This window comes from Salmo trutta, chromosome 37 (assembly GCF_901001165.1).
Source record: "Salmo trutta chromosome 37, fSalTru1.1, whole genome shotgun sequence".
Classification (NCBI taxonomy): Eukaryota; Metazoa; Chordata; class Actinopteri; order Salmoniformes; family Salmonidae; genus Salmo; species Salmo trutta.
Genome location: NC_042993.1, coordinates 28,273,951 through 28,297,248, shown reverse-complemented (window position 1 = coordinate 28,297,248; position 23,298 = coordinate 28,273,951). Strand labels below are relative to the sequence as shown.

The following is a 23,298-nucleotide window of genomic DNA, read 5'->3' as shown; positions in this document are numbered from 1 at the left end:
ATGACAGTTTTATTGCTTCTTTAATCAGGACAACAGTTTTCAGGTGTGCTAACATAATTGCAAAAGGGTTTTCTAATGATCAATTAGCCTTTTAAAATGGTAAACTTGGATTAGCTAACACAACGTGCCATTGGAACAGCGGAGTGATGGTTGCTGATAATGGGCCTCTGTACGCCTATGTAGATATTCCATAAAAAATCTGCCGTTTCCAGCTACAATACTCATGAACAATGTCTACATTGTATTTCTGATCAATTTGATGTTATTTTAATGGACAAAAAAGTTGCATTTCTTTCAAAAACAAAGACATTTCTAAGTGACCTCAAACTTTTAAAGGGGAGTGTACATCACACCCTTTGCCACCATAAGCATAGCTAACCCCATCCTGTGAAGCATGCGTTTTTCCGACCGAGTGGTAAACCGTGTTATGACTGGTTATTCCCTCCTCTTTAACGGCTTTTCGAGCAGCTTTGTGTCACACAAAGACGTGGCCGATGAGAATACAAAAGCAGAGGTCACCTTCACTGGGGAATCAATTACTCTGCTTATGAACAGACTTCATGAATTGTATGTCTGGCCATCGGAAGCAATAAATAGCCCATGAGGAAGTGGACCACCATGTCTTTAAAAAATGCACAGTGGGATATGTATGGGCCCTATATTGCAGACAGATAGTGGGAGACACTAAATAAAGGGAAATATCGAGCCATCCTCCATCCTTTCTTTGAGAGTTTAGCCATTGTTCATGCAGGCAATAGGCATCACCTTGGTTACTCTGAGACCAGTGACGATGGAGACAACATTTCAGGCATGTTTCATTTCATTGAAGCATTCTGTTCCTAATCAAGCTTTTATTCAACCTGATATTATGAGGAGCCAGGGAGAATTTTACAGGGCAGTAAAGACCGCTGGCTCTCTGACCATAAACTGCATAGCGCAGTACTATACAATGTCTACAAGGGGCAGTGGGCAGGGATGTGGGAGGGGGAACGGCCAGGGAAGTTTAGCTGGCTGCAGAGACTATTTTAGAGTGCCTAGATTCACCATCTATTGAAAATCAACAAGACTTCCTATTGCATACTGTACATTTCTCCGATTGCACAGCATAGCCATCACTTAAATCAGTTAGATTTTCCTGTCGACACACAGTGCATTCGGAAAGTATTCAGACCCCTTGACTTTTTCCACATTTTGTTATATTACAGCCTTATTCTAAAATGGATTTAATGTTTTTTTTCCCCTCATCAATCTAAACACAATACCCCATATTGACAGAGCAAAAAACTTTTTTTTTTTTTTTTTTAGCTAAGTTATTAACAATAAAAAGCTGAAATGTGACATTTGCCTAAGTATTTAGAACCTTTATTCAGTACTTTGTTGAATCAACTTTGGCAGCGACTACAGCCTCGAGTCTTCTTGGGTATGACACTACAAGCTTGGCACACCTGTATTTGGAAAGTTTCTCCCATTCTTCTCTGCAGATTCTCTCAAGCTCTATCAGGTTGGATGGGAGCATCGCTGCACAGCTATTTTCAGGTCTCTCCAGAGATGTTTGATTGGGTTCAAGTCCGGGCTCTGGCTGGGCCACTCAAGGACATTCAGAGACTTGTCCCGAAGCCACTCCTGTGTTGTCTTGGCTGTGTGCTTAGGGTCGTTGTCCTGTTAGAAGGTGAACCTTTGCCCCAGTCTGAGGTCTTGAGCGATCTGGAGCAGGTTTTCTCTTTCCCTCAAACCTGACTAGTCTCCCAGTCCATGCCGCTGAAAAGCGTCCTCGCAGCATGATGCTGCCACCACCATGCTTCACTGTAGGGATGGTGCCAGGTTTCCTCCAGACGTAACACAAAGAGTTCAATCTTGGCTTCATCAGACCAGAGAATCTTGTTTCTCATGGTCTGAGAGTCTTTAGGTGCCTTTTGGCAAACTCAAACGGGCTGTCATGTGCCTTTTACTGCAGAGTGGCTTCCGTCTGGCCACTCTACCACAAAGGCCTGATTGGTGGAGTGCTGCAGAGATGGTTGCCCTTCTGGAAGATTCTCCCATCTCCACAGAACTCTGGAGCTCCTTCAGAGTGACCATCGGGTTGTTGGTTACCTCCCTGACCAAGGCCCTTCTCCCCCAATTGCTCAGCTCTAGGAGTCTTGCTGCATCCAGACTTCTTCCATTTAAGAATGATGGCGGCCACTTTGTTCGTAGGGACCTTCAATGCTGCAGACATTTTTTGGTGTCCGTCCCCAGATCTGTGCCTCGACACAATCCTGTCTCGGGAACTCTACAGACAATTCCTTTGCCCTCACGGCTTAGTTTTTGCTTTGACATGCACTGTCAACTGTGGGACCTTATAAAGACAGGTGTGTGCCTTTCTAAATCGCGTCCAATCAATTGAATTTACCACAGGTGGACTCCAATTGAAGTTGTAGAAACATCTCAAGGATGATTAATGGAAACAGGATGTACCTGAGCTCAATTTCGTGTCTCATAGCAAAGGGTCTGAATACTTTTGTAAATAGGGTATTCATTTTCAATAATACAAAAAACTGTTTTTGCTTTGTCATATTGGGGTATTGTGTGTAGATTGAGGAGGAAAAGTATTTATTTCATCCATTTTAGTATAAGCCTTTAACGTAACAAAATGTGGAAAAAGTAAAAGTGGAAAAACCATTGCACTCGTTCATATTTAAACATACAGTGTAGCTAACCAGACATTGGACCGGAGTCTCCCTGTCGTTCCCTGTTAGACGGAACAACGACTTATCAGCCCAGATCACTTTGCCTCAATTAGGTGCATGTGCCGAAGAACAAATGGAAAAAGCTGACCTCAACGCTGGTTTCCATTAGATTTTTTGTGTCTGTGCAGGAGGAACCATATGTCATGCTTAAGAAGTCTGACAAGGCGCTGGTGGGCAATGACCGTTTCGAGGGATTCTGTATCGACCTGCTCAAGGAGCTGGCCAGCATCCTGGGCTTCACCTACGAGATCCGCCTGGTGCCTGATGGGAAGTACGGATCGCAGGACGACAAGGGCCAGTGGAACGGCATGATCAAGGAGCTGATGGAACACGTGAGTTGGACTACCAGTTACCTTCTGACTGTTACTATTACTGTCTTATTATTGCTTATAACTAGTGCTCAACAGTGTAAATTATTAGATGTTTTGACTACTACAGATTCAGTAATTCAGTTCTGAGACAAACCCATTTCAAATAATGTGTCTTGTTTGTTGGGACCCTGTTTTTGTCTGTTAGGATCTGATTTGAAACTTATCACAATCAAATATAATGTTGTTTTTTTTGCAACAAATATAAAGATTTAAGACATACTATGAAGAGTAAAAGTTTAGCAATATATTGAAGTTGGTTTTGAAAGCATCAAATGAAAGCATCAAAGGCTGTTAAAATATAGCTGACATTGACAGCGCGGACAGTACCCCGCTGGCATTTTGAGTGTCTCTCCCCATCGCCCTCTCCCTGTCCTCAGCCCCCCTGGTCAACGATGTGCTCGGCTAGAAAAGTTGTAATAGCTTAAGTGGCATTTAGAGAAGGGAGAGGGTGGGAGTCGGACGGTTTGAGTCAATGGCTAGGTGCAGAAAGGGTTAGGAAAGGTGGGCTTGCGGCCCAGCACTTAATCTCTACCTTAGCCAGATCCATCTTTTATCAGATCCAGGTTGATATCAGTAACCTTGAGGGGGAACTAAGAGATTAAGGCAGGAAAATGTTGCTTATAGAAATACAAGCTTTCTTCATAATGAACAGTAAACATAGGCTACACATGTACTTCGATTATTATTATCATTATCATTATTGTATTCTGCATTGTTGAAAGGGCTTGTAAGTATGCATTTCACTGTTAGTCTACACATGTTGTTTACGAAGCATGTGACAATAAAATTTGATTTCATTTGATTTGACAGAGTTGAATGTTACCAATAGCCACTATCTAGACAGTAGCCTGGATATACCCAGTGATTTCAGTCTTTCACTTTTGATTTAAGGGAAACAATCAAATCAAATGTTATTTGTCACATGCGCTGAATACAAGTTTAGACCTTACAATGAAATGCTTACTTACAAGCCCTTAACCAACAATGCAGTTTTAAGAAAACACAAAAAAAGTAAGAGATAAGAAAAACAAATAATTTAAGAGCAGCAGTAAATAACAATAGCGGTGCTGTATACAGTGTTACTGGTTCAGAGTCAATGTGTCAATGTGCGGGGGCACCGGTGTCAAGGTAGTTGAGGTAATTATGTACATGCAGGTAGGGTTATTACAGTGGCTATGCATAGATGATAACAGATAGTAGTAGAAGCGTAGGGGGGGGGGGGGTGCAAATAGTCTGGGTAGCCATTTGACAAGCTATTCAGGAGTCTTATGGCTTGGGGGTAGAAGCTGTTTAGAAGCCTCTTGGACCTAGACTTGGTGCTCCGGTACCGCTTGCCATGTGGTAGCAGAGAGAACAGTATGACTAGGGTGGCTGGAGTCTTTGACCATTTTTAGGGCCTTGCTCGGACACCGCCTGGTATAGACGTCCTGGATGGCAGGAAGCTTGTCCCCAGTGATGCACTGGGCCGTACGCACTACCCTCTGTAGTGTCTTGCGGTCAGAGGCCAAGCAGTTGCCATACCAGGCAGTGATGCAACCCGTCAGGATGCTCTCGATGGTGCAGCTGTAGAACCTTTTGAGGATCTGAGGACCCATGCCAAATCTTTTCTCCTGAAGGGGAAAAGGTTTTGTCGTGCCCTCTTCACGACTGTCTTGGTGTTCTTGGACCATGTTAGTTTGTTGGTGATGTGGTTGCCAAGGAACTTGAAGCTCTCAACCTGCTCCACTACAGCCCCGTTGATGAGAATGGGGGCGTGCTCGATCCTCCTTTTCCTGTAGTCCACAATCATCTCCTTTGTCTCGATCACGTTGAGGGACTGGTTGTTGTCCTTGCACCACACTGTCAGGTCTCTGACCTCCTCCCTATAGTCTGTCTCATCATTGTCGGTGATCAGGCCTACCATTGTCATCAGCAAACTTAATGATGGTGTTGGAGTTGTGACTGGCCGTGCATTCATGAGTGAACAGGGAGTACAGGAGGGGACTGAGCACGCACCCCTGAGGGGCCCCGTGTTGAGGATCAGCGTGGCGGATGTGTAGTTACCTACCCTTACCACCCGGAGGCGGCCTGTCAGGAAGTCTAGGATCCAGTTGCAAAGGGAGGTGTTTAGTCCCAGGGTCTTTGGCATAGTGATGAGATATGAGGGCACTATGGTGTTGAACGCTGAGCTGTAGTCAATGAATAGTACTCTCACATAGGTGTTCCTTTTGTCCAGGTGGGAAAGGGCAGTTTGGAGTGCAATAGAGAGTGGATCTGTTGGTGCGGTATGCAAATTGGAGTGGGTCTAGGGTTTCTGGGATGATGGTGTTGATGTGAGCCATGACCAGCCTTTCAAAGCATTTCATGGCTACAGGCGTGAGTGCTACGGGTCAGAAGTCATTTAGGCAGGTTACCTTAGTGTTCTTGGGCACATGGTCTATGGTGGTCTGCTTGAAACATGTTGGTATTACAGACTCAGACAGGGAGAAGTTGAAAATGTCAGTGAAGACACTTGCCAGTTGGTCAGCGCATGCTTGGAGTACACTTCCTGGTAATCCGCCTGGCACAGCGGCCTTGTGAATGTTGACCTGTTTAAAGGTCTTACTCACGTTGGCTGCGGAAAGCGTGATCACACAGTGTGATTCGGTGTGATTCAGTCTGGGTTTCAAAGCTATCTAGACAGTAGAGAACATTTGAAAACAACAAAGTTTCAAAGCACCTGTATCTATATCTCCATTCATATATCCCATGCTGTGAAATGTACTTTGTACTGTACTCAGTGCACTCCAACACATTTGCCCCCTATTGTGTATTATGGGCAACATATACTTAGTACAATGCAGATGAATTCAAGCCCTGTGGTCTTCCATGTTTTGATTTATGGTTTGAGTTCACTCTCAGCAGTTCCTCACAGTTAAATAGTTGGCTGAAGAGGTCTCAGTAATTCCTAAACACTTATCTTGGCTTGGGTAGAACTGAGCATGCTACCTGATGTTTTCTACAGTTCTACTGTATTTGGGTCTATTGCTTCCAAGAGAGTAATATCAGCTGATAGTAGAGGAATCAAGAACACCAATGTTCCATTCAGATATTACGTACTGTAGGTCTACCTGTTATCCACATCACGGTTGTAGAATACAGTAATATAGTACTCGTTTTTGATCTAGTATGTTCCTTACACAGTATGTAAAGGGTAATTGTGCTATAGACTTTCTCCCTGTGCTACTGCTCTTTATTTGAATGGCCTACACTGTATCAACACTGCTATATGGATTTATTTAGCTGGTTCTATTTTGTGGCTCAGAGCTTGTCTTCCTCCTGTCTATACTGATAAGCTGATCTTGAAACAGCAGACCTGAAAATTAAACTTTGGAGCCAGCTCAAGAGAACTGTCCCGGGATTGCCATGAGAAGCTTGGATGGATATTGGTTTCCATACAAGTAAACCAGCAACACCAACAACAATATCATTCATAATTCCATTCCTTTACTTTAGATTTGTGTGTATTGTGCATATTGTTGTGAAATTTAGATATTACCTGTTAGATATTACTGCACTGTTGGAGCTAGAAACACAATAATTTCTCTACACCCACAATAACATCTGCTAAACACTTGTATGTGACCAATAACATTTGATTTGACAACCTTATCCCAAGGATTGGTATCATGGCTGTGATGCTGCATTCTGTTCATCCCAAACCAGAATCACCATGTGTCATTGGCTAATGTGGAGTCAATCACCACCTTCCGGAGACACCTGAAACCCCACCTCTTTAAGGAATACCTGGGATAGGATAAAGTAATCCTTCTAACCCCCCCCCCCTTTAAAGGATTTAGATGCACTATTGTAAAGTGTTTGTTCTACTGGATATTATAGGTGAATGCACCAATTTGTAAGTCGCTCTGGATAAGAGCGTCTGCTAAATGACTTAAATGTAAATGTAAATGTAATGTGCTGACAGGTTTGACATCCAATGGAAGACATGGATATGTTTTTGGGATACTTTTATGCAAATAAACAGAGGTATGAGCTGAAATGACACTGACAGCAAACAAATATTTATTAACCCATGTTGTGTTGGGATGACCACGCAACATTACAATGCTGCCGTTTACTAGTGACTCAACGGGTCACCTACAGTTTTTAGATAAATTCATTGGTTTAAGGAAGATGACAAGCAAAACAAAGCCGTCTGCGGTTGTTTTTAGCTGATTCGTCCTGCCAGCCCACAATCTCACATAAATCATAGTTTCATTACTCAACGGTGCAATACTCGTGTGGGTTTTTTTTTTAAAGCAGTTGTAAGCCTTCATTCGTCTTTGTAGGTCACCGAGCTCTGTCAAACAAAGAAGCAAATGTGGTTTGACAAAAATAAAGTCTTTGTTGGTATGTCTGATGTCAACTGATGTCAACGTGTAGGAAAGGAGCAAATGGTCTCTGATTTCTAAAAACATGCATGCATGTAGCTGGGTTAGTGTTTTTCTATACATTTCCTGAGATTGTACTATTGAATAAACCAAGTCAGAAGTATGTCTCACCTACAAGTCCAACTTTGTGTGCATCAGGTGAATATATTTCTGTCTATGCATACACATGTGTATGGGCATAATATACAGTACATGATTAATAGGCTGTTGTGTGTAAATACAAATGGGATAAATATTGAATGAGAAAGAGTGTGTGTGTTGTGGCTAATTAAATAGAAAAAGCCTTCCGTGCCCATGTAGCATAGCGGCCTTTATTTTCCTCTGAGTCGCCAAAGGGCATTGTGGGAAAGGCGTTAAATTATGCAACAGGTCATGTTAAACTTGATTTAGTCACAATAGATGATCCAATTAATCATGATGTTGATGCCAGTATTAATAGCGAGCTTAACATATCATTTGTTTCTTTTCAATGAATCTCTTGCTCCGACAGATACACAGGAAGGTTACGGCGATACCGATGCACACCACAGCAATCCACACATCTCATTGTCTACATGTAGAGATAGCAGGCTGGATTTGGGACCTTGGCAAGATATTGGATTGAAAAGGGGCTTTATTTGCAGTTCTAGGCACGTACATGCACGTGGGTCTCTATCTGAGGGTCGCAGACCTGATTGGTTTTACAGTGGTACGCGGAGGGGGTTTTGACTACTGAGGGCGGGATAGTGGTCAGAGCTGTCATTTTGACGGACGGGCAGCATGACTTTCAATTGCATCAACAACCACAGCTACATTATTCTGCTACATTATAGTGTTTTTGTGCTTTAGAAGTCTACTTGAAGGATAGGATGATGTTATAGTAATGCAAATGCCATTATCACTCTACAATCCTTTGCTATTCAAGGGGGATGTACTGTAGAGTCAGACGATGGAATTACCAGGGACAACATTCCTCTAGTCATATATGCAAACTGAAACAGGGGTGGACAATGAGGCAGTTGGAGCACCGTATGCAAATCTTTGTAAAACAATTGAGTTAAGAGGTACAGGAAATGTGGCGATATCTTCTCCGGCGCTGTCCAAGATGATCATTATCAGACTAAATAATCAAACCCCACAAACGTTAAAACCAGTAAATGTCAAGGGACTGCAAGTAACACAGATTGTTATAGCTTGTTACAGTTAACTTCTGCTGGGGGTGTTGATCTAAACTACCGGTCAAAAGTTTTAGAACACCTACTCATTCAAGGGTTTTTCCTTATTTTACTATTTCCTACATTGTAGAATAATAGTGAAGACATCAAACCTTTGAAATAACATATGGAATCATGTACTAACCAACAAAGTGTTAAAGAAATCAAAATATATTTTATATTTGAGATTCTACAAATAGCCACCCTTTGCCTTGATGACAGCTTTGCACACTCTTGGCATTCTCTCAAGCAGCTTCATGAAGAAGTCAACTGGAATGCATTTCAATGACCAATTCTGCCATCTTGCGTTTGCGCCAATCAGTTGAGCCAAGGTAAGGGGTATACAGAAGATAGCCCTGTTTGGTAAAAGACCAAGCCCATATTATGGCAAGAACAGCTCAAATAAGCTAAGAGAAATGACAGTCCATCATTACTTTAAGACATGGTCATTTCACCACAGGAATGAAAGATCCAGAGTTTTTAATTTTACATTATTTTAACCCTCTTTGGAGGACAAATATTGACATTTTTTTACAGCTTTTTTGCTACATATACGTACATTTTACCTTTTACCTTTACCTATTTACATACATGGTACTTTTATATATACATGGTACCCCCAACCCCGGACAACAGCTCCGCACCCTCAGCAGCTACTTGCCCAAGCCTCCCCAGCTTCTCCTTCACTCAAATCCAGATAGCAGATGTTCTGAAATAGCTGCAAAATCTGGACCCGTACAAATCAGCTGGGCTAGACAATCTGGACCCTCTCTTTCTAAAATTAATTGTTGCAACCCCTATTACCAGTCTGTTCAACCTCTCTTTCATATCGTCTGAGATCCCTAAAGATTGGAAAGCTGCCGTGGTCATCCCCCTCTTCAAAGGGGGTGACACTCTAGACCCAAACTGTTACAGACCTATATCGATCCTGGCCTGCCTTTCTAAAGTCTTCGAAAGCCAAGTTAATAAACATATCATTTCGAATCTCACCGTACCTTTTCCGCTGGTTTCCGAGCTGGTCACAGGTGGACCTCATCCACACTCAAGGTACTAAACGATATCATAACCGCCATCGATAAAAGACAGTACTGTGCAGCCGTCTTCATCGACCTGGCCAAGGCTTTCGACTCTGTCAATCACGTATTCTTAGCGGAAGACTCAACAGCCTTGGTTTCTCAAATGACTGCCTCGCCTGGTTCACCAACTACTTCTCAGATAGAGTTCAGTTTGTCAAATCGGAGGGCCTGTTGTCCGGACCGCTGGCAGTCTCTATGGGGGTACCACAGGGTTAAAGTTTTGGGCCGACACTTTTCTCTGTATATATCAATGATGTCGTTCTTCCTGTGGGTGATTCCCTTATCCACCTCCACGCAGATGACACCATTCTTTATACATCTGGCCCTCCTTTGGACACTGTGTTAACAAACCTCCAAATGAGCTTCAATGCCATACAACACTCCTTCCGTGGCCTCCAACTGCTCTTAAACGCTAGTTAAACTAAATGCATGCTTCTCAACCGATCGCTGCCTGCACCCTCCCGCTGACTAGCATCACTACTCTGGACGGTTCTGACTTAGAATATGTGGACAACTACAAATACCTAGCTGTCTGGCTAGACTGTAAACTCTCCTTCCAGACTCATTAAACATCTCCAATCCAAAATTAAACCTAGAATCGGCTTCCTATTTCGCAACAAAGCCTCCTTCACTCTCGCTGCCAAACATACCCTCGTAAAACTGACTATCCTACCGATCCTCGACTTCGGCGATGTCATTTGCAAAATAGCCTCCAACACTCTACTCAGCAAACTGGATGCAGTCTATCACAGTGCCATCTGTTTTGTCACCAAAGTCCCATATACAGTGAGGGAAAAAAGTATTTGATCCCCTGCTGATTTTGTACGTTTGCCCACTGACAAAGAAATTATCAGTCTATAATTTAATGGTAGGTTTATTTGAACAGTGAGAGACAGAATAACAACAAAAAAATCCAGAAAAACGCATGTCAAAAATGTTATAAATTGATTTGCATTTTAATGAGGGAAATAAGTATTTGACCCCTCTGCAAAACATGACTTAGTACTTGGTGGCAAAACCCTTGTTGGCAATCACAAAGGTCAGACATTTCTTGTAGTTGGCCACCAGGTTTGCACACATCTCAGGAGGGATTTTGTCCCACTCCTCTTTGCAGATCTTCTCCAAGTCATTAAAGTTTCGAGGCTGACATTTGGCAACTCGAACCTTCAGCTCCCTCCACAAATTTTCTATGGGATTAAGGTCTGGAGACTGGCTAGGCCACTCCAGGACCTTAATGTGCTCCTTCTTGAGCCACTCCTTTGTTGCCTTGGCCGTGTGTTTTGGGTCATTGTCATGCTGGAATACCCATCCATGACCCATTTTCAATGCCCTGGCTGAGGGAAGGAGGTTCTCACCCAAGAGTTGACGGTACATGGCCTCGTCCATCGTCCCTTTGATGCGGTGAAGTTGTCCTGTCCCCTTAGCAGAAAAACACCCCCAAAGAATAATGTTTCCACCTCCATGTTTGATGGTGGAGATGGTGTTCTTGGGGACATAGGCAGCATTCCTCCTCCTCCAAACACGGCGAGTTGAGTTGATGCCAAAGAGATCCATTTTGGTCTCATCTGACCACAACACTTTCACCCAGGTGTCCTCTGAATCATTCAGATGTTCGTTGGCAAACTTCAGACGGGCATGCATATGTGGTTTCTTGATCAGGGGGACCTTACGGGCGCTGCAGGATTTCAGTCCTTCACGGCGTAGTGTGTTACCAATTGTTTTCTTGGTGACTATGGTCCCAGCTGCCTTGAGATCATTGACAAGATCCTCCCGTGTAGTTCTGGGCTGATTCCTCACCGTTCTCATGATCATTGCAACTCCATGAGGTGAGATCTTGCATGGAGCCCCAGGCCGAGGGAGATTGACAGTTCTTTTGTGTTTCTTCCATTTGCGAATAATCGCACCAACTGTTGTCACCTTATCACCAAGCTGCTTGGCGATGGTCTTGTAGCCCATTCCAGCCTTGTGTATGTCTACAGTCGTGTCCCTGACATCGTTGGAGAGCTCTTTGGTCTTGGCCATGGTGGAAAGTTTGGAATCTGATTGATTGATTGCTTCTGTGGACAGGTGTCTTTTATACAGGTAACAAACTGAGATTAGGAGCACTCCCTTTAAGAGTGTGCTCCTAATCTCAGCTCGTTACCTGTATAAAAGACACCTGGGAGCCAGAAATCTTTCTGATTGAGAGGGGGTCAAATACTTATTTCCCTCATCAAAATGCAAATCAATTTATAACATTTTGACATACGTTTTTCTGGATTTTTTTGTTTCTTATTCTGTCTCTCACTGTTAAAAAAACCTACCATTAAAATGATAGACTTATCATTTCTTTGTCAGTTGGCAAACGTACAAAATCAGCAGGGGATCAAATACTTTTTTCGCTCACTGTAGCTGTAACCATAATAATTTGCACTGTTAAGCATATTGTAGCTGCAACTATGTAAACCACCAATTGTCCTAATATTCCACCCACAAAAACCTCCCCCCATATCTAGGTCTGTTGTCACTAAGACCATCAGACCATCTCCCTGACTCATGACGCACCTTTGCGTCCTAAGGCAAACCCTTGGCCGCCGATAGACATTGGCCAGAGGGAAATATAATTATCTATGAGGATGCCTAAGAGAACTAACCAAATATCATGAAAAAACAGTCAGAAAAAAAAGTAACAATAATAGATCATATTTATATAAATAATAACAGCACAATCTTATACATGCCTGCTCATATTTAGAAAGTCCTAGCAAGGCTATAAGCATGTCAGCCCAGCCTGCTCAGTTGAAAAAAATAGAAAAGAAGTGCAAACAACCTAAATATATTGCAAGGCCAGTCCCTTTTTTATGTCCATTAATTGCAAAACATATTTCATGTAGTCCTCGTTATATCCTGTTTTATTCCGACAAAAAAAGGAAGAAGGAAAAAGCAACATAGATTCTAACGGCCGCTAATGACTGCAAGTAAAAATTTGTCTTAGGCATCACATTATATCCTGTTGTATCGTGCCAGAGGTACCTCTGCTGCATAGGATAAGTTCATTTCAGTTACCAGCCTCAGAAATTGCAGTCCAAATAAATGCTTCACAGAGTTCAAGTAACAGACACATCGCAACATCAACTGTTCAGAGGAGATTGTGTGAATCATGGTGGAATTGCTGCGAAGAAACCAGTACTAAAGGACACCAATAAGAAGAAGAGACTTGCTTGGGCCAAGAAACACGAGCAATAGACATTAGAATGGTGGAAATTTGTCTTTTGGTCTGGAGTCCAAATTTGAGCTTTTTGGTTCCAACCGCCCGCGGTGTCTTTGTGAGATGTGGTGTAGGTGAACGGATGATCTCTGCATGTGTATTTCCCACCGTAAAGCATGGAGGAGGAGGAGGTGTTATGGTGTAGGGGTACTTTGCTGGTGACACCGTCTGTGATTTATTTAGAATTCAAGGCACACTTAACCAGCATGGCTACCACAGAATTATGCAGCGATATGCCACCCCATCTGGTTTGGGATTAGTGGGGCCTGGCCTCCACAATCCCCAGACCTCAACCAAATTGAGATGGTTTGGGATGAGTCGTACCGCAGAGTGAAGGAAAAGCAGCCAACAAGTGCTCAGCATATGTGGGAACGCCAGGTAAAGCTGGTTGAGAGAATGCCAAGAGTTTGAAAAGCTGTCATCAAGGCAAAGGGTGGATATTTGAAGAATCTCAAATATAAAATATATATTTGTTTAACACTTTTGGTTACTACATGATTGTATATGTGTTATTTCATAGTTGTGATGTCTTCACTATTATTCTACAATGTAGAAAATAGTAAAAATAAAAAAGAAACCTTGAATGAGTAGGTGTTCTAAATCTTTTGACCGGCAGAGTTGGTGTAATTGTATGAATCCTACAGAATGTTATCAGGTGTGGCAGTATGGAGGTAGCACAGCTCTAAGCTTACAATACCATCTGCGCGCCCACAGATAACACAAAGCCATGTGGCACTCAGCAGGGTACTATTAGGTTATCACGCTTGTGCTCGGCAATACGTGTCTAAGCAGAAAATAGCCGTGCAGCATGTATATTAGCCCACCATAGGGATGGCTGAGATTGGCTGGGATCACCTGCTGCTCGGTCTTCCGGTTGAGTGGCAGCTAGCTTGAAAAGCGCCGGTCGACGGCAGAGAACAGAGGAAGCGGGTGTGTGTTGTAAACGTAAATGTTTAATGAGGGCACAGTGGATTGCACCACATGACAGATTGGCTGTGCCCACACTGTCTCTCTTTGTTAGGCTTTCTCGTGTTTAGCCACCACAGTGTTAGCTACAGGCGCAGGTATAATCCAAACGGTCACACACGGAGTTCGACCATTTTCTTATACTGACCCCCATTGACTGCTCTGAATGTTAGAATAGTAATTAGTAATTTTTTTGGAAGTGGGGAGTGACTGAGCTATGTGGTAGTGACAGCAACAACAAAAAAATGCCCATGAGTTACTTTCATAACACCACAAAAGCATTTTTTTCTAATTTTGGAGGTTATTGCTCTACATTGTAATGTTGACATGTCAGCTAAGCTAAGAAATGAAGGGGACTGATTAGATGCATTGTCAGCCTTGTCCATACATTACAAATTATTTAAAAAAAATTGGGGGGGGGGGCAATTAATTGTCCTAATTAAAGTGTTGGGTTGGGTAGTACAAATCAGCTACATTTGTTTCTTGGAATACTTATGAGCACTTTCTTGGAATACTTCTGAGCTTATAGGGAGCAGGGTTCTGGTAATTCAGACCTTCATATGATCTACAGGACTAGACATCCTCCACAATTGCCAATGTACACACCATTACCTAATTTAACTGACCTCCATCAGGGATGTTCGGGTGCTAGCACACTGAGCTTTGTTGCTATGCCACCACTCAAAAAGGAAGAAAAGGAGATTGGCCCAAACCCCTTTGTGAGTTTCCTTCGTTTCTGAGGAAGGGAGCAATCCAAGCGTGAACCAAGCAGCTGGTTTCATTAATCTCCTGTCCAACCCTGACGTGTTTGAGGTGTGGGGGGAGGCAATGTAAATGGTAACCTTCTGAATATGCAGCCAGACGCAAAATCATGGGCCGCAACGTTCACCGTCAGACCCTGCCAGGGCAGTATCTCAGAGAGCTATATTAGGCTAGTCAGAAGGCACCAGGCTCCAGCTAGTGGAGGCATGGGGAGAAGCTGATGGGAAGGCATGTGGGAATGGCCCTTGTTTCTTGTGATTCATTAGGGCAGGTGTTCGTCATATCTTATGTAAAAAAAGATTGGAGAAAAATTGGAGGGAGGGGGCAACCTGTGATCTCTGCAAAATTACTTTGGTGTGAAGTTCAATAGAACTTTGATTTTATCAAATTATGTCATATGTTACAGGGCTTAATACTTGTTATGAAACTACCAATGTAATGTACTTTATTTTTCCTCAAACAGGTTTTCAAGTTTCATGTACCTTTTTGGTGTAACAACAATGGTTCGTACAGAAATACCTGAAGAACATATGAAAGTACCAGCAAAAGAAGCTCAAATCAAATCAATTCAACAAGTGTAGACTTTACCGTGAAATGCTTACTTACGAGTCCTTTCCCAATAATGCAGTTAAAAAGTAAGAAAATTAACAAATAGATACAAATAAAATAGTAACAAAATAAAATAACACTAAAATAACAATAATGAGGCTATATACAGGCTACATACAAGGATTACTGGTACCGAGTCATTGTACTGGACTACGAGGTTGTTGGGTGATTGATTGAGGTAATATGTACATGTCGGTTTGGTTAGGTGATTGATTGAAACGCTATGTACATGTACTGTAGGTAGGGGGTGAAAGCAGAAAATCCGGGTAGCCTTTTAATTAGCTGTTCAGCAGTCTTATGGCTTTACAAAGGTAATAAAGCTAGTGAAAGGGTCTTATCGTTTGACTGATCGTCCCTTCTCTTGTCTCTCCTACAGAGAGCCGACTTGGCTGTGGCCCCTCTTACCATTACCTACCTGCGTGAGAAGGTCGTGGACTTCTCCAAGCCCTTCATGAGCATGGGCATCAGCATCCTGTACCGCAAGCCCAACACCACCAACAACGGCTTCTTCTCCTTCCTCAACCCCATGACCCCTGACATCTGGGTCTACATCCTGCTGGCCTACCTAGGCGTCAGCTGTGTTCTCTTCGTCATCGCCAGGTGAGTCCCAGACTTTTCTTGGCTACTTCCTTGGCTACTTCATGTTCTGCCTGTCTGTGTGTGTTTTTGTGTTTATTGAATTTTATTGAGAGTGATATATTTTGTTTATTCTACTTGTAGGGCTAAGTTACAGTTGCAGGCACGAAAAAGTTAGTTAAAACAATTATTTGTACAGCGATACAGTTTTTTTGTGGCAACACTATCTCTCAGTAGGGGAGCACCATGTTGAACATGCCAAAACCAAGGCGCAACCTAACGTTTTAATGCCCCCAACTGTGTATTGTTGCAGCTATGTGGAAATGTTTTATCTGGAAGGATATAGTGCACAAATTGAGGCTGGCCAATCTGAATCTCTGCAGAACTGAGTCAGTCAATGATGGTCTCAAGTGATTCCATCAGTTGGGGGTAAGAGAAGGTCTCTGCTCAGCGGTAGGTCCATGTTCGATTGGTACAAGTCCAACATTTTGTGTGAGCTGGTGGGTAGTGATCAAGGCAGTTATGTCAGAGGGGGCTCTCTGTGGAGCCCAGCAGTGGAAGAAAAAGATGATGAGAGTAGCAAACCACCAGCAAAGTTATACTCTCCAATTCAAAGCGTTTCCTGTATAATTTCTCTGCATTTGTAATGCTTCTTCAAACAACTTTCGTCTTTCAAATGTATAAAAATAAATACCTGCCGATACCTGGAGAAAGACATTTGATAATAAAAAAAATAGGTCTCTCATGACATTTACCTGTGCTTGTTATCTTTTCCACATTCCTCACAAATTATTGAAAATCATTGAAAGTTGAAATTAGTATGGATTGAGGTCAGGTTATCTCAGATTTTTTCAAAATGTCCCTATGTGTTCCAAATGTGTTCCTGAGACTTTCTATGGAATTATTTACATAATAGCGAAAGAAAAGAACCCAAGTGCCACTTGCAGGCATCCTGCTCGCCTTCTGTGGTCATTGTCACCGCTTCTCACCACTTCCTGGTGCCTCCAAATGCAGAGTAGTGCTTGAGGAAGTTCTGACAATGTAGAGCTTTTGAAGGGGCTTGGGGTTCTGAGAGGAGCCAGCTGCGCTCCTCAACCCTCTCCTATTATGTCTTGAGACAAGCTCACAAGCTCATTTTAGCACCCTGTTTTTATAAGTACAAGTAGAAAATCATCTCTGACTGTTGCATCATTCTTTGGAGACCTGCCTAGAAAGCGAGCAGAAGTACTTAGAGCCAAAAGAAGGCTCAAATAGCAGTTTGATGTATGGGTGCTTGAGATGTTGGAGAAACCAGAACGCTTTGACGAAAGAGGCAAATGTACAGTGGGGAGAACAAGTATTTGATACACTGCCGATTTTGCAGGTTTTTCCTACTTACAAATCATGTAGAGGTCTGTAATTTATATCATAGGTACACTTCAACTGTGAGAGACGGAATCTAAAACAAAAATCCAGAAAATCACATTGTATGATTTTTAAGTAATTCATTTGCATTTTATTGCATTACATAAGTATTTGATCACCTACCAACCAGTAAGAATTCCGGCTCTCACAGACCTGTTAGTTTTTCTTTAAGAAGCCCTCCTGTTCTCCACTCATTACCTGTATTAACTGCACCTGTTTGACCTCGTTACCTGTATAAAAGACACCTGTCCACACACTCAAACAGACTCCAACCTCTCCACAATGGCCAAGACCAGAGAACTGTGTAAGGACATCAGGGATAAAATTGTAGACCTGCACAAGGCTGGGATGGGCTACAGGACAATAGGCAAGCAGCTTGGTGAGAAGGCAACAACGGTTGCCGCAATTATTAGAAAATGGAAGAAGTTCAAGATGACGGTCAATCACCCTCGGTCTGGGGCTCCATGCAAGATCTCACCTCGTGGGGCATCAATGATCATGAGGAAGGTGAGGGATCAGCCCAGAACTACACGGCAGGACCTGGTCAATGACCTGAAGAGAGCTGGGACCACAGTCTCAAAGAAAACCATTAGTAACACACTACGCCGTCATGGATTAAAATCCTGCAGCGCACGCAAGGTCCCCCTGCTCAAGCCAGCGCATGGCCAGGCCCGTCTGAAGTTTGCCAATGACCATCTGGATGATCCAGAGGAGGAATGGGAGAAGGTCATGTGGTCTGATGAGACAAAAATAGAGCTTTTTGGTCTAAACTCCACTTGCCGTGTTTGGAGGAAGAAGAAGGATGAGTACAACCCCAAGAACACCATCCCAACCGTGAAGCATGGAGGTGGAAACATCATTCTTTGGGGATGCTTTTCTGCAAAGGGGACAGGACGACTGCAGCGTATTGAGGGGAGGATGGATGGGGCCATGTATCGCGAGATCTTGGCCAACAACCTCCTTCCCTCAGTAAGAGCATTGAAGATGGTTTGTGGCTGGGTCTTCCAGCATGACAACGACCCGAAAACACACAGCCAGGGCAACTAAGGAGTGGCTCCGTAAGAAGCATCTCAAGGTCCTGGAGTGGCCTAGCCAGTCTCCAGACCTGAACCCAATAGAAAATCTTTGGAGGGAGCTGAAAGTCCGTATTGCCCAGTGAAAGCCCCGAAACCTGAAGGTTCTGGAGAAGGTCTGTATGGAGGAGTGGGCCAAAATCCCTGCTGCAGTGTGTGCAAACCTGGTCAAGAACTACAGGAAACGTATGATCTCTGTAATTGCAAACAAAGGTTTCTGTACCAAATATTAAGTTCTGCTTTTCTGATGTATCAGATACTTATGTCATGCAATAAAATGCTAATTAATTACTTAAAAATCATACAATGCGATTTTCTGGATTTTTGTTTTAGATTCCGTCTCTTACAGTTGAAGTGTGCCTATGATAAAAATTACAGACCTCTACATGCTTTGTAAGTAGGAAAACCTGCAAAATCGGCAGTGTATCAAATACTTGTTCTCCCCACTGTATGTGTTCAATATCAGGTAGGCACATACAGTAAAACAGTTCAGACAAATTTGGAGTCAAAAGCTTTTCTGGACAATCATGATCCATGTTACTGAGCAGGCACCCACGAGAACTATGAAAGCCCTAAGCCTTATGTTTTTCCACAGCCATCTTGGAGTCCATGACCGTAGGTCAACAATATGGGAAACCTACTTGAGTGCCTACAGAAGTGTGAAAACAGAAAATAAATCACAAGCAACCATTCTCTAAGTACGAAAGAGAGAAAACATTGAGCAGTGCCCGGTATATGCACTTGCCTTATCAGTGCTCTTATAACCTGGGATCACTTTAAGGATGTAACTAGGGGGGTAGAAATCATCAATGATTGTCCAGAACCTGGAAAATGTATCTTTGAAATTCCATAAGATAAAAATTGGCAGTGGAATACAGATGACAAAATAAGACTTCTATACCATGCCAATGTTGATAAGAACTTACGCTCTAGCAAGTGTGTAATAATGGAGTTTTCCCCCGGTCATCCTTATCTTTCAAATAGCAACACATTGGCCAAGTTTCAATTTCTTTGAGTTACCGCTTCAGGTGCTTCTGCTATGTCTGTCTAGAATGAGGGAGAGGCGAGGGTTTGCTTTCTGATTCGCATTCATACTATTTAGAGGACAGATTTTTTTTGAGTGATTTTTGCATCCTTAGAGTGTGACCAGATTTAATGAAAAACACACTATGAATGACGAAGGTGCATAAAGATTTCGGATATTCAGATATGACGTCATGGTTTTACCACTATCCATTGAGGGTTCAAACGACAGTGCGTGACATGGTTCAATGCGCCAATAAATCAGCACAATCTACTTTTTTGGGTTTTTCAAATTGTCTGCTTAAATTGTGTTCATGTATACTGTACATACTGTGCTAATGACGATCCCCAAAAAATTGTAACAGAGCAATGTACAATACAGTGAATTTGGTAAACAACTCATTTGTATTTAGTGTATGGAGGCCGCCATCTTTAAACACCTTCCCCATTAAATGGAGGAACGTGGAGATGCAAACCAGTCTCCTGAGCTATGTGTTCCATTAAATGAACAAATTTAGTCGGAAGACACTTTATTGACACTATATGTATGGTCCTCACTTAGAAATGTTTGTTAACACAAAAATATCGCTCAGCGTAAATGTCAAAGTGACTGACGAGGTAAAAAAAGATCATTAGCGTTTGACGTCTAACTTGAAGGTCTTGATTTAGTCTCTTCTTTTTGAATAGACTATTTTCGGGACCATTTTCGGTCATACTTTATTTGGATAATCCGGATAGTCTATCTGTAGAGCATCATACTATCAACAAACTGTTGATAGCAACTGCTTGATAAGGTTACGGTTAGGGTTAGGTTTAGAATAAGGGTAAGGGTTAAGATTAGGGTTAGTGCTAGGGTTAGTAGATAGTAAGTTTGAAATGTTACTGATAGTCCATTTGCAGATGCTCTATAGACTATCCAAATAAAGAGTTACCTTATTTTCTCCACTCATTGGCTAACGTTCATGACAGCCAGTAGATAGCGTCTCTTCTTAAAATATGCTGCTTCTATCTGGCTTCGAAGGATCTAAGCCTCCTCTTCTTCTCCTCTCCTCTGACAGCAAAACACCCTGAATAAATCAGATCGTATTTGAAAACATTTTCAAAATTAATTTGAGGAAGGGAAATCACTGACATTTAGCATGTTTTATCTCTCCAGCTGCCTTTAAAAGTGACTGTTTCATCTACATTAAAGGATTTATGGTGTGGAGCACTTTGAGAAGATGTTACACTAAATGGCAGAGTACGTGGAACCATGGGCTTCGCAGGTTTTATACTAGTACATTTTCAGCGTTGCATGCCTCGTTCTATCACAAAATGACATTTCAATATCTGTCGTCCTGAAAGTGGTATTTCTGTGTACAGTTAGCTACCTTTGAGCACAGCGAGATATCTACAGAGATATATAAAGGTACGGCAAACTTTTGGATTTGAACAGGGTTGACAGACAGCTATCGTCAAGGACACATAAGAGCACGTCAACACAACTGACAAATGCTATGTCAAATGCACCGCTAACAATCAAGTTACTGAAAACTTGAAATGTGGACATCTTTACAGCTTGTCTTTTGTTTGTATAGTGAGTAAAAAGCCATAAGAAAATATGTCTCCTTTTGCACCCCGTAATTTGTGCCCACAGTTGCACAGATCTTTAGGGACACTGTAGGCTAACGCTTCATGGGTGGTTTTGTCAGGCGAAATTCAGGTTAAGTGCTAGGCTCAAGGACACATCAGGAGTGCTATACCCAGCAGAGAGGCCTTCGATGCAGAGAACTAGAATGTATTATTAAGCACAGCTTCTGTTCCATCTTATTAGAACCAATTTGAGATGCATTGCTATGGTTCATCCCAAAAGCCACAGGATTACTGGCCAAGAGCATGAAATGAATCAAAGATAGGTATACCCATGCATAATACATGTAAACTTGGGAGCAATATATCAGATCTATGTAAGTCCCTATATTACCCCCATCCCCATATTACAGTATGAACACAGTTATATCATTGATTATTAAACTGCTTTGAGTCATAGTTTTCCTTTGAACTCATTTTTCTCTTTCTTTGTATAGCATTTCTGTATGCAAACATTGGTGGGCTACATGAGTACCCATTATTTCTATATTGATATTGATGTTGGTGAGAAAGGGATTGAATTCTAATGCACATTATCTCTTTCCCCATGCCTCGTCAGGGTTAACTGAGCCCCACAGTAACAATACACCATTATGCCGAAATTGTGGTACACTGGAGCCTTTGTTGCTGATATCCTTCTCCACCTGTCTCACTGTAGATTCAGTCCGTACGAATGGTACGACGCCCATCCCTGCAATCCCGGATCCGATGTGGTGGAGAACAACTTCACCCTCCTTAACAGCTTCTGGTTCGGTGTGGGCTCCCTCATGCAGCAAGGTATGGTATAGCCGAGCTTGTTCCCTCTTTCACATGTCAAAAGCAACAGTCCCCCCTCCACTCCCTTCCTCCTCTGCGCAGCCACCCTCCCTCTCTCCACCTCTTTAACTGACAAGCTACCTCATTTCCATTTTCGAGACTGTTTTAGAAGACACTTGCCCGTCAGAAACAACTGCAGCTCAGACGTACATTACAAAAGAAAGCTGTTGTCACCTCCCTGCCTGCTCATAGAAACAGGAGTGGTGAGAGAAAGTAGGTGTCAGACACCTGTCAGAATGTGGCAGGTAAAGACAGAAAAACACGGTAGAATTTGTTTCCCCCATAACACAGCTGTTTGTGTTTTGGGACGAAAGGGTAAGTTGGAGAACGTGTCTGACAAATGCCAGCTGTCACTCCTCGCTGGCGTTGGCTATGGCCACAAGGTTGACGTTTATATTGTTGTGTTTCCCGAGTGCTCGTACCAAAGACCCATTGTCGGAATCTATGTCCGACACACAGCTCAGCTCTCGGGACAAATTACATTTTGTTAAATGCCACTTGGGCCTTTTATAGTGCTGGAGTAGTGTATTGTCATTGTCCTTTATGCATAATTTCATAATATTAAAGTATGTCAATTCTCAGCATCTTTCTTATGCCAGAGCAGACAGTTAACTTTAGTCTTTCCCCAACCCCCAAAGTACCTATTTGAATTATTCCACTTTCTGTGTAAGCTTACACAAATCTGAGGAAGGTTAGGGGAAGGATATTACGGCGACACCAAGCTAATGCGGTCGCCTCGTCCACCCTTAAAGACATTCGTAAGCAAATGGAGCCCCATAAATGCTTTGACGTAATGAAGTCAGCCGAGTATAAAAAAAGAGCTACTAATAAAATGTTTAACCTCAATGTAACAAGACAAATTAGGGAGGCTCGACGAGGCTCGACGGTGGATCTCCGCCGGTAAGGAGAGCAAATGCGACAATCCATTAAGCACAAAAGCTGTACTACTCGGCAGCTCTCCCGCGTAGCTGTATGGTATCTCTAACAATTTGCATTGTGAGTGGAGGCTAGGAGGCTAACAGGACAGTATGCGAGGGAGGAGAGGAACAAGCAAAACAGGAAGTTAGTGATTCATCTTTGAACAAAATTGATAGTCCTTTGTCATTGGGATGGTAGGTCAACCACTTGAATCTTGAACTTAAAACTTAAACCACCTGTGTTGGTAAAGAATATTGTTCCTTTGAATACTGTCCTCCTCTAATCAGGTTAATGTTGTTCCCCCAGATTACATACTATACAACAGGATATTTTACTTGACACAGCAAAATTGGTCTAAGAGTCTATACAGTTACTTTAAAATGATTTGGACATTTTATCTGGGATATTGACTTGCTTTGTTCTTTGGACACAAGTGCATTTGGTGACAGTAGCAAGGTCAACAAAACCAAAAGGATATCTACTTTTGTAATTTGTGTGAA

At 42.5% G+C, this 23,298-nt stretch overlaps 1 protein-coding gene across 1 annotated transcript in view; it reads left to right on the top strand.

Annotated features, from left to right (window-relative positions):
• grik3 (glutamate ionotropic receptor kainate type subunit 3) overlaps positions 1-23,298 on the top strand; it is a 125,391-nt gene that overhangs the window by 86,263 nt on the left and 15,830 nt on the right. Inside the window, exons 10-12 of the mRNA XM_029737840.1 lie at positions 2,855-3,058; positions 15,736-15,959; positions 21,723-21,841. Coding sequence (XP_029593700.1) covers positions 2,855-3,058; positions 15,736-15,959; positions 21,723-21,841 — 547 coding nt within the window. The remainder of the gene's footprint in view (positions 1-2,854; positions 3,059-15,735; positions 15,960-21,722; positions 21,842-23,298) is intronic.